This window comes from Acipenser ruthenus, chromosome 12, assembly GCF_902713425.1.
Source record: "Acipenser ruthenus chromosome 12, fAciRut3.2 maternal haplotype, whole genome shotgun sequence".
Lineage (NCBI taxonomy): Eukaryota > Metazoa > Chordata > Actinopteri > Acipenseriformes > Acipenseridae > Acipenser > Acipenser ruthenus.
Window position 1 is genome coordinate 33,110,630 of NC_081200.1, and position 17,463 is coordinate 33,128,092.

At 39.5% G+C, this 17,463-nt stretch overlaps 1 protein-coding gene across 6 annotated transcripts in view; it reads right to left on the reverse strand.

The window, feature by feature from the left end:
- Positions 1-568: 568 nt before the first annotated feature.
- Positions 569-17,463, reverse strand: part of LOC117417043 (ras GTPase-activating protein nGAP-like) — an 89,058-nt gene continuing 72,163 nt past the window's right edge. For 3 of the 6 annotated variants that reach the window (XM_059034890.1, XM_059034886.1, XM_059034891.1), the window contains 12 exons: positions 15,932-16,486; positions 15,642-15,786; positions 15,343-15,487; positions 12,023-12,259; positions 11,476-11,677; positions 9,940-10,139; positions 8,509-9,430; positions 7,424-7,552; positions 6,718-6,920; positions 5,971-6,058; positions 5,295-5,325; positions 569-3,690 (listed from right to left, as the gene is read on the reverse strand). In XM_059034890.1, coding sequence (XP_058890873.1) covers positions 3,485-3,690; positions 5,295-5,325; positions 5,971-6,058; positions 6,718-6,920; positions 7,424-7,552; positions 8,509-9,430; positions 9,940-10,139; positions 11,476-11,677; positions 12,023-12,259; positions 15,343-15,487; positions 15,642-15,786; positions 15,932-16,486 — 3,063 coding nt within the window. In that variant the 3' untranslated portion in view covers positions 569-3,484. The remainder of the gene's footprint in view (positions 3,691-5,294; positions 5,326-5,970; positions 6,059-6,717; positions 6,921-7,423; positions 7,553-8,508; positions 9,431-9,939; positions 10,140-11,475; positions 11,678-12,022; positions 12,260-15,342; positions 15,488-15,641; positions 15,787-15,931; positions 16,487-17,463) is intronic. The other 3 variants (XM_059034887.1, XM_059034889.1, XM_059034888.1) reach the window with 3 other exon arrangements.

Here is a 17,463-nt window from a genome sequence, read left to right on the forward strand (position 1 = left end):
TGACCTGCAACAATAAAAACTTAAAAGCAAGGCCTGTATCCAGCAACGTTTTGTCTTAAAATACACTAGTGCCGTAAGAGGTCAAGCAAGCTTATCTCATGTTTCTCTGTGACTCATTAATAAGTCTGTAAATACAGCACCAGTTGCAACAGACAGCATTTGTTCCGATGCATGGACACTATTACCCTATTTCTGGTTACTAGTGATATATGCAAGAAATGTAAACAACTGTGTGAACAATAACTTTCTCTTTAAGTTATTCCAGGAAACTATTTTGAATCACCTATAACTTCATGAAGTTCTTGAAGTTATAGGTGATTCAAAATAGTTTAGAATGAATCCTAAACTTTAAAATTCAGACATCCAAACAGAAAATAAATGAATATCGGGGAAGGCATAAACTATGATCTTATTTTCAATCTTGCCCCTAGTTGTTTTTGTAATTGCGCTGTATTGAAATAGAATTCCTGTGGGTCCTCTGCACTATATATATATATATATATATATATATATATATATATATATATATATATATACACACACACACACACACACACAAATGCATATATTTTACTCAAATTAAATTTTAATCATGTCAGCAGAAATTCCACGTTATTTCGGTCTTAGTTCCAATTTTTTTTTTTTAAAACATTTGAGATACAATATTTATTCTGTGTATCGTGGGATTCATCTTTGAAAAAACACCTCAGAGCTTCATTTCCTTATCTCCTTCATATTGTTCATCGCATTCAAAATATTTTCTATAAGCTCTGGATGTAACTTGGGACGCACAGAATTACACTGTTTATTGAGCTTCACTGTCGATAAGCCTGAATGCTACATGGTGCAGCTACTTATGAGCCTTTAAAGCACCAGAGAGAAAAACAATTCAAAACAGAAGACAAGAATAGGAAAATAAAGAGAACTACACAGATTTCCCCAAGTGTGGATTCCTGAGATTAAGGTTTCAAAAGTCATCTCACATTAAAAGTGTTGCAAAACTGTTTTGAACCAGCAGGGGGTGTGGGCGTTTCTCTCTGTTGGTAAAATAAACCCAACAATGGCTTTCTTGTCGAACAGCACCACCATATGGATCACAGGGGTACTGGAGGCATTGTTTGACAGTGCTTTGGGAAGCGGTCACTTTTTTAGACTTTCTGTCATTGTTATATATTGTCACTTGTCTGCCAGTCACATTTGCAAATGTATTGAATAACAAACTTTATTTAAGCCAATATATTATGTTGTTAAATTGTACACAACAATAACCTCTGTTTGTGTATGTGTGCTCCATCTCTTTTCAACCAGGAAAATTAAATTAAACCCCTCTACCGCCTTCCACACACAAATTTAAATTCCAGCAATAAAAGGTATGAAATGATATGGCAACTTACATGGAAAGGGTCATCTTTAATCAGGATTTACATCAAATGTAGTAACCCTATTGAACAAATCTTTGGGTGTATTGTTAGGCTTGGTAGAGCCTGTTGTGTAATGCATTTACACATCAAGTTACTATTACTTACAATATATTTTTTGTTTTCTGCTAAGCATGACAGCCTTGTGTCCTAGGAAGTCCTGATTGCAGTTTTATTTAGCCAATGGGAAGACTTTTTCAGTCACACCAAACTGCTTTTGCTACATGTTAAACATCTGTGAACAGGTGCCATCAAACGCACAAAGGCTTACAGGTACAAAGTGCAAAGATACAGCTAAGGCTTTCACAGGCAGGGCTCAATTTCCTAACTGGAACTCAAGTGTTTTTCTTCAGTATGTGCTATTACTTTTTAGTGATCCATCTTTTTTTCTACAAAAGACGCCCTACAGTTGTTAGTGTCCCTTTAATTATGGGAGGTAATACAACGTATTACCATGTTCATGTTCTTAATATGGTATTGATGACAGAAACCACTATTGCATTTCTAATGCAATAAATATTTTTCATTTAATTGAAAACATCTTCCACTGAGAGCTTCCTTCCTTCCTTCCTTTCCTTCTTTGTTCCCTTGGAATGAGGTTTCCGTCAGATAAGAAAGGTAACTCTGTTTTTAGTCTGGTAACTAAACTATTTAAAATTATTATTTGACCCCTTGTAGGTTTGAGTTTTTGTAAAGCCCCAGTTTCGTGAAGCTTTACACCTGTACAGTAGCACATGCTGAAGACAAACATTTTCCAGTTGACACAATGGTCTTTTGAATCTGACCCCTAATTTGGGTTAGTGTAACTAATATACAGATAAGTTTATGTAACATTTTTAAAGTCAATACTTACATATTGATATAAATATCCCTTCTGTTATAAAGAACTTAATGATTCCTTGATACCCGTTAATTTGATATACAAAGTTACAGTTTACATAAATACAGTGAACTTGCACAAGTTTATGCCATTCCTTTCTTTCCATCAATTATCCTGGAGTGTAAACAAATCTTTGAACAGCTTGACAATAAGGTGACTCAACTTAATAAAAACACCTTATGAAGCACTTGTCAGTAGTGGGGGGTTTGCATTTGACTTGACTTGTTTGTTTTTTGTTGTTTTTTTTTCATCTGGCAGTGCAATTATTGGATGATCATCAAAATTAGCTTGACTGGACAAAGAAACTTTGTTAACTGAACGGTCAAGCAAATTGCAAATCACCTACATGTAAAGAACACTTCTTAAAACCTTGTAACAGGCAGAAAACTCGTATTACCATGAACTGAACAATAAGAGGCATTCCTTGATTTTTAACAAAGATCAAAATATCTCTTCCAAGAAAACAAGGCAAATAAAAACAAAACTATCATTTTTACCCAACTGCAGAAAGAAAAAAAATAAAGTCATTTTTGGGTACAATAATACCAGGGAGAAATTCTGAAGAAGCCATGAACTGGGCAGCCTTAGATTTGTAAAGTTAAAAAGCACTTGCATTTCATCAAAATAAACTGAAAGCTCTTTTAGAGAATAAAAAAGGAAAAACAAAACTGTGATTGCCAAAGTGCACAAAATGCCATCACACTTCCTTTAATCCTTACACTTTCATTAAAAACATTCCTCCAACCTATACTGATTCTATAAATCACTATGTTGCTATTTATTTCCTATGTGCTTTTTTTATTTTATTTTTTGTTTAAATTCCCCTTACGATATGTACAGCTCCTAGCTAGTGAATCTTCAAATTACACACACAAAAAAATAAACTCGTAAAATTCTGCATAAATCTGCTCTGTGTGACGCACTGGGGAACGTTATTTATAAGACACAACACAAATAATATCAACACCACCCCCCTCCCCCGAGTCCTTCTTTCCTTGGCAGTATCTTACAATACATCTCTGTACAAGACCCATACAAGATATTGCTATATACAGTGATATGGAGGGCAACATTCCTTATCTGTATATTTTGTAAATAGGAACCAAACGCAATGGCTATTTCTTTCTGTTGATTTAGCAGCACCAGTAGTAAACCGGTTGGTTTCAGTCCATTAGCGACCCATTGGCTAGCGCTTTCCCCGTGCTGGGTGTCGTGCCGATGTCGTCAGCAGCTGCTGTTCTTGAACTCTCCATTCTCTGTGATGGACAGCTTGGTGGGATTGGTAGGCGAGATCCCATTGTGGGTGTTCTGCACACTGTAGCGCTCCTTCACCTGCGTCAATGCGCTCATGAGCCGCGAGTTTGCCACATCCAGCGAGGAGATCCTCTTCTCCTAGAAAATGGGAATGGGTAGAGGTGGAGAGAGAGAGAGGGAGAGAGAGGGAGAGAGAGAGAGAGAGAGAGAGAGAGAGAGAGAGAGGAGAGAGAGAGAGAGAGAGAGGAGAGAGAGAGAGAGAAGGGGTCAGGCAAAAGGAAGCCAGAACCAATCCCCCTCTTCATCCCTTTCTAAGGCTTAAAAGATGCCAGTACTCCACTAAATCATTACTTAATGCAAACAATTTATGGTTATTAAAATGTGGCAGTGCCGAAATGTCTGAAACGATGCCAGTAATGACGCCAGTAAGTACCAGTCTATTTCAAGCACTGTTCCTTTTTAAATTTAGCTGACACATGACTTAAAGTGAACCATAAAGTTGGCAAACCCCTCTATTCTATAAACAAGCCAAAAACCCTGACAAATAGGGGCAAAGGGCTAATCTCAGTGTGTTTTTATCCAATTTTTCTTTTTTCACCCTATTTCTCCACTTTATAAGCGGTATCCATTCCTTGAACTGCCCGACTAAGAATCCCATTCTTTTTAAGGTCAAATATAAAAGGTTACAGGGCAGTTGTGCAGTGATAAGATTCAAAGACTTTGGGAGCATATTTTTGCTATGATAATAAGGACAGTACCATAATAAGCTTAGGATCACTTTTAGCCATTAAGTACAGTACATGTAGGAATGAGTTGGGCAATTCATAACACAACTGGGATAAATGAAGATAACAAAATGCACTCCTCCAACCACTTTATGACTCCCCCAAAACAATGGAGAATAAAAATAAGAGACTTTGTCATTAACGAAACATAAGAAACAACAAGGCCATACCATTGCTCGCAATGACCAGAAGGGTAGGAATGGGACAGTGGACAATGAAGGGTTTGAAGCAGCCAAAGCTAATTCTACGGTATCTGTGAAGATGCATCCCTTCCGCACCCTTTCCAGCTCAGAGGAGGATAGGATTACTGTGGAGATTATACATACTCTACCCGAGACAAAGATAGTGATATTGTAATACTTCACAAGAATGAACCTGAACCCCCAGTAAATGCCAACATTCTGAATTTAAATCAGGGGGTCACACATATTACGACTAAGAAATATTTAATCATACAATCCTCTGCATTGGTGGTGTACACATGTTTAGATAAGTGAATGTAGTTTGCATATCTTGTTCGCTCTTAGAATATAGTAGATAATTTGCAAACATAAGCAAAAGGACCCCATACAGAAGTTATAGGTGGGCCGTAATCCCTGGTAACTGCTGATGCAAAGTTTCAATTAATATAAGTAGTAAACAAAGACATGGAATATTGACGTAGAATGGATATTAATAAAGGACTTGGAGATTAAAAAAAATATACAAATAAATTGCCAATCCAGTAACTAATTAATTAATTAATTAATTAATTAACAGACCTCAACAGTATTGTGCACTGGTATTTAAAAAAACTGACACAGAAATCTCTTTTGGCAAGTGAGTTATGATCTCACAGTGAGGTGCTGCTTTGTGTTCTATGCACCACTTAGGACAGGCTGGAATGGGTGGCAGAAGGTCAGTACGCTTGCCCATGTCTATCCACTGCTGTACTAAATAACTGATTTGTGTACTTGCCTGTTTGGGTTACCTCAGCCCCATTAATGACCTGTAATTCAACACAGTCAACACGTCATGTGTAGCACTGAAACACAGCTTTTCATACCAGTACAACAGGGGAACCTCCCCACTGCATGCCATTAGTTTAACCACATTAAATGGCTAACTGGTGTTTCTAGAAAAAAGAAACGCTAATGTGCTTTGTTACATATCATTTCTTAATGAATTCATGGTCATTGACAGAGAAGCATGTTTTTTTTTTTGGTTTAACGACGTAACTATTATTTTTCAAACTCAGAATCTTAGTCTTGTTAAACCCATTATTACAAGTGTATATTAATTCTTATGAGAGTATCAACATTCACCTTAAAAATTTTCTTTGAAGCCATTTTCTGCTGCCATGCTTGATTGTGACGCCACCAAAATTACTTCTAAATACTCAGAATGCCATAGGCTTCTAACATCATCAACTAGTTTTGAAATCAGAGTTCTGTAAATATGAAAATGACACACCTTGCTAAATCCAGGAACTTTAAATCTCTAAACATTGAAACACCGTCTGACTGCCAGCTGAGCTTAAGCACACAGCAGAGCCCAGCACCATGCAGTGCAATGGTGATACACAGGCAGAAAAAATACACCTTTCATGTTTTTCCACCTGCCGCCACCACCACCTTTCCAGTGAGTCCATTACCTGTGCGTCAATAATTTTCTGTTTGGAATCAATAACAGCCTGCATCTCAGCGTGATCTCTTCTCAGCTCCTCTTCCACTGCCATCAACCTAAAAGCAGATGGATAACAGGGTTTAATGAAAACAAGTACCAATTTCATAGTTTTTTCCCCAGAGAATTAATACCTAATTGTAATTAGTAGAGTGAATGAAATTGAATGAAAACTGCCGATGCATTTAATGCAGAAGTAATGCTGTTCCATGTACAACAGTATGCTTCAGATTCATTCAGAAACACCAACATAAAAGGTTATATTAAGTAAAATATTATTATTATTATTTTTATTATTTATTTATTTATTTATTTATTTCTTAGCAGACACCCTTATCCAGGGCGACTTACAACTGTTACAAGATACCACATTATAGATTATTTCATATTATACAGATATCACATTATTTTTTTTACATACAGTTACATTATTTTTACATACAATTACCCATTTATACAGTTGGATTTTTACTAGAGAAATCTAGGTAGAGTACCTTGCTCAAGGGTACAGCAGCAGTGTCCCCCACCTGGGATTGAACCCACGACCCTCCGGTCAAGAGTCCAGCGCCCTAACCACTACTCCACACTGCTGCCCCATAAAATGCAGTAAATGGCTACACCATGGTAGCGTTAGAACGTCAGTGTACATTTCTGTATTGTAAAATGAAAAATACAAATAAATAATAATTCAAAAGACGCTTCTCTTGCTGTTCAGTACCTGCTGATGATGCTCTTCATCTGACTGTCCTTCTCCTCCTGCTGCCGCCGCAGCCTCTCCTCGCTGTCATCCAACCGGGCCTTGTACTCCATCAACAGCTTCTGCATCTGCTGCTCCTGGGCCAGTAGCCGCAGCTCATATTCCTCAAGGCGCTGGCTAGACAGCCGCAGCTTCTCCTTCAGTTTTGCAATCTCCTGCTCATACTTGTAAGAGCAAACACACAGCAGTGAGGGGAGGGCAGAGCAGGGCAGGGCAGTGTTTTTTTTTTTTTTTAATGTTTATGTCATATAGAAAATAATAATAAATAATAATAACCTGATAGAAAACAACAACTTAATGTTTAGGTTAAATCAGTTTCATTTAAAACCTACCGTAATTAAAATCAGTTGACTTTGCATTCCTTAATTACTTAAACCGACTGTTAATGAATACAGTGTGACCGTTCTGCTGAGACAGCGGCATGCAATTTTCCCCTTTAAAAGTTATATAATAAATTGTAATATTTGTTTTTATAATCTTTTAAAAAGAGAGGGCAGGCTTCCATTAGAATACATAGACATATAGGTTCATTGTATCATTACATTCATTAAATAATTGATAGAAAAGGAGAACACTTATGAGACAATATAAATGTGTTTTCATTTTTGAAAAGGTGCTATATACTGTGCATATTAAAACCTCAAATTAAACTGAAATCGCTCTTTACCTTTGCCACATGCTTGCTCTCATCACGACCCTGCTCTGTCTCCTCATCCTCATATTGCCCGTTGTTGAGGACCCAGGCCGCCGTCCTCTCCACTGGAGACATTGTGATAGACTCCACAGGAGACTGCACCTGAAGCAAGGACATCACACACACTTCCAGTCAGTGCTGACAAAGCTTGTGTCGTCTGCAGCACAGATGTGCTGCTGTTAACAGTACAGTTAAAACTGCTTGACACAAATTTAGGGCATCTGATATCCTTCCAAAAACCTACAGTATGTCATAAACCTGTCATTTTAGTGGGCGTTTTCTCCATCCCTCAAGTATGTTTGTTTTTCCATTTCTTTAAAGTTTACAGACGCTGCTAAACAAACCACAGAAATCTTGAGTCACTGCAGTAGAGCTGAGGAAAGAGATACCCACAGGCGCAGGCAAGCTGAGTTAACATTTCCCCAGCATGTACATACTGTGCTGTACTGTACCCCCTGTGTATGTTTACAAAATAAATGGCACGTTGTGCACACTGAATCAAGCGGATATTCAGATCTGATAAGACATGTTCATGGTTTAACTGTTAAAGCACATACACATTATTATATAAAGTATATTTGTATTTACAGTACAGAATAGTACATTTTATTTACAGTACATATATCCACAGAACTGAGATTATAATCAAACCTGACTCCCACTTCCTGAATGCAAAACTGCCACTTCTGAATTTCCATTTAAAAAACATGCAGTGTTTTCAATATGTGTGTGTATACAGTAGCTACAGAACCCTAAGGCCCACTATCACACTTTGGCTTTAAAAAACAGCAATGACCTTTATCAATAAAAGTCCCATATGACTAATAGTGAAAATAGGTGGTGAGTAACTGTGTATCTGGATATACCAATAGGTAATCTCAGAAACATATACAATGCTATATAGTGTGGGTCATGTAACCAAGATGGCCTTTGGCTTGGGAATCCAAAACAGTAGTTAAAAGGCTGGTGTGTTGACCATATGTTACAACATTGCTTTGAGGCACCAGAAGGATTTTAACTGCCATACATAAACAAAAAGTATAGTCTGGTGCATTTACCTGTTGAGGTTGTTGTTGTTTATGTACCATTCTGGCTTTGGGCACTGGGCTCTCCCTGGAGGAGGTAGACTGCTGCCTGGAACGGTTTCCATTGTGCAAAGACGCCTCCACAGGGACTGGGATTCCTGTAACACTGCTTGTGCTGCGCAGTGAGGCACTGTGGGGCAGTGATCGAGGTGTTCTGGCACCCCCACTCCCACTGTGACTCTGCTGCTCCACGCGCACAATCAGGGCTTGACCAGCACTGTTCTGCCTAGGCAGGGCCACAGGCGGAGGCATGGCGTGCCGATCAGGCACAGTGTGGCGCCGGGGGACGCAGTCTTCGCTCTGCGTGCTGCCCCTGCTGAAGTCCTCCATGCTGCTGTTGGAAGGGGCGCTCAGCTTGCCAGCGCCAGCACAGTCCTCACTGTTGCTGTGGCTGCGTGAGCTCTCCGTGCTTATGTTCTCTGAGCTGGAGTCTGGCCCGCATGCTTGCTGAGGGGGGTTGCTGAGGTGGTAGACAGGGTTCTGGAAGGACAGTGGCTGCAGGCTGCCTTGATGGCTTAGTGCGGAGTGCAGCGGTCGGCGGATCTGGGGAGCGCTCTGAGGCATGTTCTGTGCCTCCTGTGGAGGGGGTTTGGCAGGAGCTTGGTGGTGATGCTGCTGCTGGTTGTGTGGGTGTGGGTGCCCCCCCATAGAGAGCTGGCTCCCAGTGAGCCTGGCTGGCACCTCGTGAATAGGTGCCCTCTCGCTGTGGCTCATGTGACTCTCCTGAAGGTCCATGAGCGAGACGCTGCGGCCATTGGGCAGGAGTTTTTCCCGCTCTTCCTTGCCAGAGTAGCTCATGCTCTGGGTGGACGACTGCTGCCCCAGAAATGACTGCTTGCCCCGGAAGTATCCGTCCATGTGCTCCTGTGCAGGTGACTTCACTTTGTGTAAATCACTGGAAATAATAAATACACAGAAATAGTGAGTAAAGGTCTCTAATGTTACCCAATTGCTCAATTCTACATTCCAACACTAATACCAATACATTAATACTAAAATGTATAAAATTAGACAGTCTCTCAATGTATTATGCAACAATATAGAAAAAAATAAATGGAAATACTAAATTTCAAAAATAAGTTTAACTTTCAGGTAAAATTCGATGCTGTTTCCATCAAGTAGAAATATCTCACAATACTTACCAAGTACAACCTGCAGCACAATATATTCTATATCTTTTCTTACAAGCAGATGTTTCATAAAAAGTTATTACTCTTGTTAATATTAAACTGACTGGCAGATACTCGATCTTGTTATTAGCTTGTAATATGGACCATGGCAACTGACATCACATTAAGTCAATGGACAAAGGTTCTGGAATTCTAACGGGGCATTGAAATGGTGCACGAGGAATCCTTCAGACAATACCAGAATATATTTGTCACAGCACCTATTATACAGTACCTGTCCCCAGGGTCTTCAAATATCCTGTGCAGTCCTGAAGCAACGCTGCCACTGATATTCTGGGAGGAGCTATGATCCTGGAACCGTCTTAACTGCTGCTGGATGGGCGTCGGACTAGACAGAGACCTGGTGATGTCACCCAGGATACGTGGGAGTGGCCCAAGCTTAGCCACGGTCGCCTGCAGGAAGGAATTTTCACCCTGTGTTGCAAGTTACCATGGCAGAAACATCCCCCCGGTTTTTCAAATGGGATGATAGAGTGCGGAGTGTCGGTGGTTGGTGGTGCGAGCAGTACCATAATGCATTGGTGCAGGCCAGCGCAACCACGAAGACACAGTATGGAAGAAAGAAGGGGTAGGGAGTGGCATCACAATGAGGAGGAGGAATAAAAAGGAAAAACAAGAAGGAAAGAAATTAGGAACCAAAAAAATGAAATAAAAAAATAACCATGCTGCTACATAATTACTGCCATTCCAAATCAAAACACACCATGCAAAAGCAAAGTAAAAGTGGGAGGTGGCAAGTATAAATGATATAAAAAATAAACAAAATCTTGACAGACTACAAAATGGCTAAGGAACTGGGTAGTTTGGTAGAAGGTTGTTTTGTGGTAAAGACAAGACACATGCTTAACATGAGAGTGCTGTGCGGGGGAGGGGAGCAGGGGAGCAGGGGAGCTAGGAGGGTCTGGGAAAAGTGTTTTTAAGCCCCAAGTACACCTTGTAAGGTTTTTTCCATGTCATCCTTGTAAATTAGGCTACATCTCTGTTTTGCATTTAGTTTTGACCATTGCATTTCTACAATATATACAAATGATGTATTCACAGCAGAAGAAAACCTCTTTTGATTAAAACTGTAGACTGACAAATATATGGCTAAAGATGTAGTATTTACTTATATGAAGACCAACAGAAAACAACAATTGCTACTTTTACAATATAATCTCACAATCTCATGGAACATATCACAAAAAAAACATTAAAATGCTGGTAAATCCATATTATTTCCTCTGACACTGCTACATGTAGGGACATAACAATCCAGTAGGCGGGGCTGTTGCCCAACAAATCTTCACCACCCAGCCATCGAACCAAGCACACTTTTTCCTTCACAACTTCAAAATATTAAAATATTTACTTTAGGTCCTACAATACATCATATATATTAAACAAACACCATATAAAATCAAAAGGTTTAGTCGATATTTCAGTGGAACCATGCACTGTAGGTGGTCATATGTTTTTTCAGTATTTGCACAGCAGTTAAAACAAACACTGTCATATTAGAACCAGCATTTAAACAGAATAAGTATGAACAAGGATGAGTGCAAGGATTACAAAAATAAGTTCCAAAGATCTCTGGACAAATCTGAATGCAAAATATGTCCAGTAATTAAAACGTTGCAATATCCGGATTATACTAGTGGAGGAGAAAATGTATGTGGAGCAACACACACACACACACACACACACACACACACAGACACAGACACACACACACACTACGTGAAGGTGACTCCACCCCCAAGCCAAGTACCTTGTCAAGCTGTGAGACCACCTCCCATAGGAGCGAGTGCAGCACAGAGAGCTCCCGGCCCAGGTCTATGTACCCCTCAAACCCAGGCGTGTTGGATATCGTGTCTGGGTTCGAGATTTCCATGAGGAATCGCTTCATCCCAGCCCACTCGTGCTCCAGGAAGTCATTCATAAATGCCATGTACTCCTCCTTATTGCCAAATCTGAAAAACAGATACACTTTTTTACACACCGACAGCTTTTGTCATTTACAGGCTATGTTATTACACTACCATGTACACATTTCCAAACTAACCGGGCACTAGTATGTACACCAACTTTACCTGGTAGATATTGAAACACATTACAACACACACAATGTTTTATTTCAAACCAGAAGTGCAGCAATAGAAAGTCTACAATAGGGTATAATGCAATGAAAAGTGACAAGTTAACTGTGGAAAGAACACTGTATTCTGTAAAATAGGGGTACCCAATTCTGGTCCCAGACATGCAATTCCACTCAACATGTAACAGATAAAATAAAATAAACTACACTGTGAACATACTTGGCGAAATTGGCTAGGTTCTGGATGACCTTGGCTATGAGGGTTAGTGTGCGCGACGTCCGGTCATCTGGGTACTCCTGCATGAGGTTGAAAAGGCTGGGTGACATGATGGCAGGACACAGGAAGCGCAGGAACAGGGAGGCACTGATGAGACGTTCACTGATGTCCTGCTTCCCGCGGTTGAGACACTCTTCCTTCCAGGCTACAAATACCTCTTTCAGCTCACGAGGAAAAACACTAAAACAAAACAAATGTAAATGTCACTATTGATGTCTGCTCTGCTGCTTTTAACAAACTGATGCGCCACCAAAATAGTTAAAGGTAACAGTTGTCAAAAAAGACTAGGGCTGCAACGAAGGGTACATTTTGACCTTCGAAGGTTCGGAACACATTACCGAAAGAAGGTTCGAACCTTCCATGGTACTCATTTGCATAATTTATTGGTGACGTCACCATAACTACTTGTTTATATTTGCTTGAAAATCCTATTTTAGAGGTAATCCATATAAAAGGAATAAAACACATTCACATGTAGTTTAAAAATATGTTATATAGAACAGTAATCATGTTTTTATAATTTAAATAAAAATACATGTTGTTTATTTACACGTAACTGAGTCTGCTTGCGATATATACAGTAAGCTTGCATTGCAGCAGCACCAACTGCAGCGGACAAAGCTTTATTTAACAGTCACCATTCCAAGCAGGTTATCAGTTACATTTTACTACTACTAAAAATATAAATAATACTACTAATAATATGAACTTACGCTTGTCAAGTGACCCCAGTGATTGGTTGCACAGTTTGCATTCAACTTTTTTTTTGGTCGTATGGGCATTTAACAAAAAGATCCCAAACAGCAGAGGGGTTTCGAGACATTTCTTTCAATACAGCTTACGCCTTAACGCTATGCGACGCTTTTCAGTCGAGATGGCGAATGAAGAAATTAAAGGTTTGCCTCTGGATAACACGACCTGGTTCATTTTCGAAATTAAAGTTATTAGATGTTAGCGCATATTTTGTATGTTTCAAACATATTCTACCGTACACTAGGCATTCAGTACATATTTTACTAAAGCAATACAGCCACTAAAAGGTACGTGCCCACTGCTTTGGATACTATACCCTGCTCCATACACAGCAGCGGCGCTAGAGTTGCTACGTATAACGATTTGGTAGCGGATTTTAATAACAACAATTGTTTGTGTAATATGCATTATACAAATCAAAAGATCGAATTTTGCATGTGAGTGACATTTAATGTGTGACATAGTATTCACACATTGTCAAACAGTTTCTGTTAACAGGAAGAAAAAAAAAAAAAAAACACAGTGAGTGAACCCGTCTGACAAACCTGGCTAGCGAACGAACCTTTGAACCTTCGGACACAGCCCTATAAAAGGCCACTTATTTTGGTCTCGCCCATGCTGTATATGATCATGAAAAGATAATAAACTGCATTTGTAATGCTTGTTCACCTGATACATCTCAAAGCTCTGAACTGTATCATACTGTATATGCCAGAGCTGGACATAAAATATAACTCTGAATAAATAACAGCCCATATATATATATATATATATATACAGTGCCTTGCATAAGTATTCACCCCCCTTGGACTTTTCCACATTTTGTAGCGTTACAACATGGAATTAAAATGGATTTAATTGGGATTTTTACCATTTGATTTACACAACATACTTAACACTTTGAAGGTGCAAAATATTTTTTATTGTGACACAAAAGTTAATTAAACAAAAAAAAGACATTTGTTGGTTGCATAAGTATTCACCCCCCTGAGTCAATACTTGGTAGAAGCACCTTTGGCAGCAATTACAGCTGTGAGTCTTTTTGGGTAAGTTTCTACCAGCTTTGCACATCTGGATCCTGCAATTTCTGCCCATTCTTCTTGGCAAAATTGCTCAAGCTCTGTCAAGTTGGATGGGGACCGTTGGTGAACAGGAATTTTCAAGTCTTGCCACAGATTCTCAGTCGGATTGAGCTCTGGGCTTTGACTGGGCCATTCTAAGACATTCAGGTTCTTGTTTTTAAACCACTCCAGTGTAGCTTTGGCTGTGTGTTTAGGGTCATTGTCCTGCTGGAAGGTGAACCTCCGCCCCAGTCCCAGGTCTCTTGCAGACTGAAACAGGTTTTCCTCTAGAATTTCCCTGTATTTGGCTCCATCCATCTTGCCCTCAATCCTGACCAGTTTCCCAGTCCCTGCCGATGAAAAGCATCCCCATAACATGATGCTGCCACCACCATGCTTCACCGTGGGGATGGTGTTCTCAGGGTGATGAGCAGCATTGGCTTTGTGCCAAACATAGCGTTTTGCGCTAAGGCCAAAAAGTTCAATTTTGGTCTCATCAGACCAGAGAACCTTTTTCCACATGTTTGCTGTGTCTCCCACATGCCTTTTGGCAAAATCCAAACGGGATTTGATATGGGTTTTTTTCAGCAATGGCTTTCTTCTCGCTTCCATAAAGCCCAGCTTTGTGGAACGTCCGGGTTATAGTTGTCCCATGGACGGTTTCTCCCATCTCAGCTGTGGATCTCTCCAGCTACTTCAGAGTTACCACTGGCCTCTTGGTTGCTTCTCTGACTAATGCCCTCCTTACCTGGTCACTGAGTTTTGGTGGACGGCCTTCTCTAGGCAGAGTGGCGGTTGTGCCATATTCTTTCAATTTTTTAATAATGGATTTAACGGTGCTCCGGGGGATGTTCAAAGTTTCGGATATTTTTTTATAACCCAATCCTGATTGGTGCTTCTCCACAACTTTATCCCGGACTTGTTTTGATAGCTCCTTGGTCTTCATGATGCTGTTTGTTTAGATATGCTCTCTAACAAACTCTGGAGCCTTCCAGAAACAGGTGTATTTAATCAGAGATCATGTGACACTTTAATTGCACACAGGTGGACTCCATTCAACTAATTATGTGACTTCTGAAGGCAATTGGTTACACCAGAGCTTATTTAGGGGTGTCACAGCAAAGGGGGAGAATACTTATGCAATCAAGACTTTTCAGTTTTTTATTTGTAAATAATTTTGAAAAATATGTAGATTTTTTCCCCTACTTCGACATTATGGACTATTTTGTGTAGATCAGTGACAAAAAATCCTAATTAAATCCATTTTAATTCCAGGTTGTAACACTACAAAATGTGGAAAAGTCCAAGGGGGTGAATACTTATGCAAGGCACTGTATATATATATATATATATATATATATATATATATATATACACACACACACACACACACACATACATATATATATATATATATATATCTCGATGCAGTAGATTGTCATGTCTTACCAGTATGAGTTGATTATCTTGCAGAAAGCAAGTTCACAGCACATTTTGAGGTTACTCTGGTGTTCAGACAGTTCATTCAAGGAGCATTTACCAGGGTCCACCTCACAGTTCTCATCTGACTCATACAGCGCCTTGATGAACTCTCCTGGAAGCACGAAACAAATGTTAAAACATATGTTCAAGTAGCGATTTGGTTTTGGTTTAATCCATGCCTAAACAAACAATCAGTGCACCACTGTAATAGCTAACTATGCCTAGTGTTTGATAATTCTCTACTTGCAACCTAATCCCGGTCTTACCCAGTGCGTCATGAAGGTATTTCTGCCCAACCAGCTTCAGGTACTCCTCAATGGCTTTGGTTGCCAGGGTGTTTTCCCGGAAGATCAGGACATCGTGGTCACCACAACGATCCACCTCCGACATCACCAATTCTGTCAGGAAATCCTGAAAGAGTAGTGGTCGAAACAATACGACAAATCTTTTTATACAGGCAACTGACCTGCTGAAATAAATCCACATTAATATAGTTTATATAGCATGTTTAATGGGTATGAAGTTATATAGTATTAAATAAGACTGCTGCACCTACCCTTGCTCTCCCCGTGCTCTGGAGGATATGCACCAGTGCACATGCCATCTCCTCTTTGTTCTTTACACTGATGACAGGCTCCAAGACGGAACACAGCATTGTGTAGTTGTTGGTTATGAACTCTGCAAACTCCTTGTACTGCTCCATGGGGAGGATGGAGATGGTTTGGAAGCGAGACTTGATGCGGATGGAGGGTCCGCTCCCCTTGCCCTTGCTGGGTGTGGGGGTGCTAACCGGGTACCATTTCTCCATGAACTGCCGACCAGTGACACTGCCCATGGGGATGTTCACCAGCCCCACATAGTTGTTCTTGTCCTTCTTCTTCTTCTTGTCCACGTCCTTGTAGATGTGCACAGTGATACTGCGTACCAGTGGCAGGCTGTAGAACTCAAAGTGCTCACCCCAGAAGAGGTTGTCTGCTTTGGTCTTGCTGGTGGTGCGGGCATACAGCACGTCATCCAGGCACAGCTCACAGAAATACTTCTTCTTGGGAGGGAGGTCCTTGGCCTCAATTATCCACAGCCGCAGAACATTCTCTGCCCTCCTGCAGTTGTCCTTGGTAGATTAAACAAGCCTTAGAATTAATTTTATATAATATAATCCACTAGCCTTTTCCAAGCACAGCAAATTCTCTTGAATAAAAGGCCAACACATCAAAAACACACATTGGATGTAACAGTTTATCAGCCAACATGTTGTTTTGCTCATAAATGTTTTGTAAACTTATATAAACTTCTGTAATGCATATATTTGAATTAATTACATTTAGGCTATATTGAAATGCATTACATAACATATATTTTTTAAAATTTTAATGAAACTGTAGTTTTAATAGAACTGATAGCACAATTCAAATCACATAGTATATATAGGGGTCTGTTGCCCAACCTTGGAAATGTTACATCAAATACAGTGTTTATAGCTGTATGGAAAGTATTTACATTTTATTTACATAAGCAAAGGTAGAAGAGCCTATTCTGCACAAATCAACAAGGGACAAAATAATTTCCCTTTTTGATCAATAGACTACCACTCACCTAGATTACTATACATGTCATGTCTAGCCATCTTATCGACCCAGTGTTGTTTTAAAGGAAATTATTTTGCTTCAATGTATTCAAAAGACTTTTGTTAACATGAACCTTCTCTAAAAGATGAATTAAGAAATTCATACTACACCAAATCAGCATAATTCAATTGAAAGACAATGGGTCTGAACCTGGCATTTTCCACAGCCATGATAAGCAAACTTTAATTATTTAAAGCTGCTCTATATTTAAAAACATTTATTTTTCCTAGGATTAATCCTGGGGTACTCTACCTTAAACACTTAAAGTCTGCCCAAGCCTGTAATTCGGGTCCAAAATCTGTACTGCACTGCAACATGCAAAGTATAGGTGTCAGTGGAATTTTATACTCACCTAACACCTAAACTAATACTATATCCCCTATTGATTATAGTACATTAGTATATCTGGGATGGAATGAAAAGTGTGTAATGTATTAATGATTCTAATTTTGTTTCATGATAA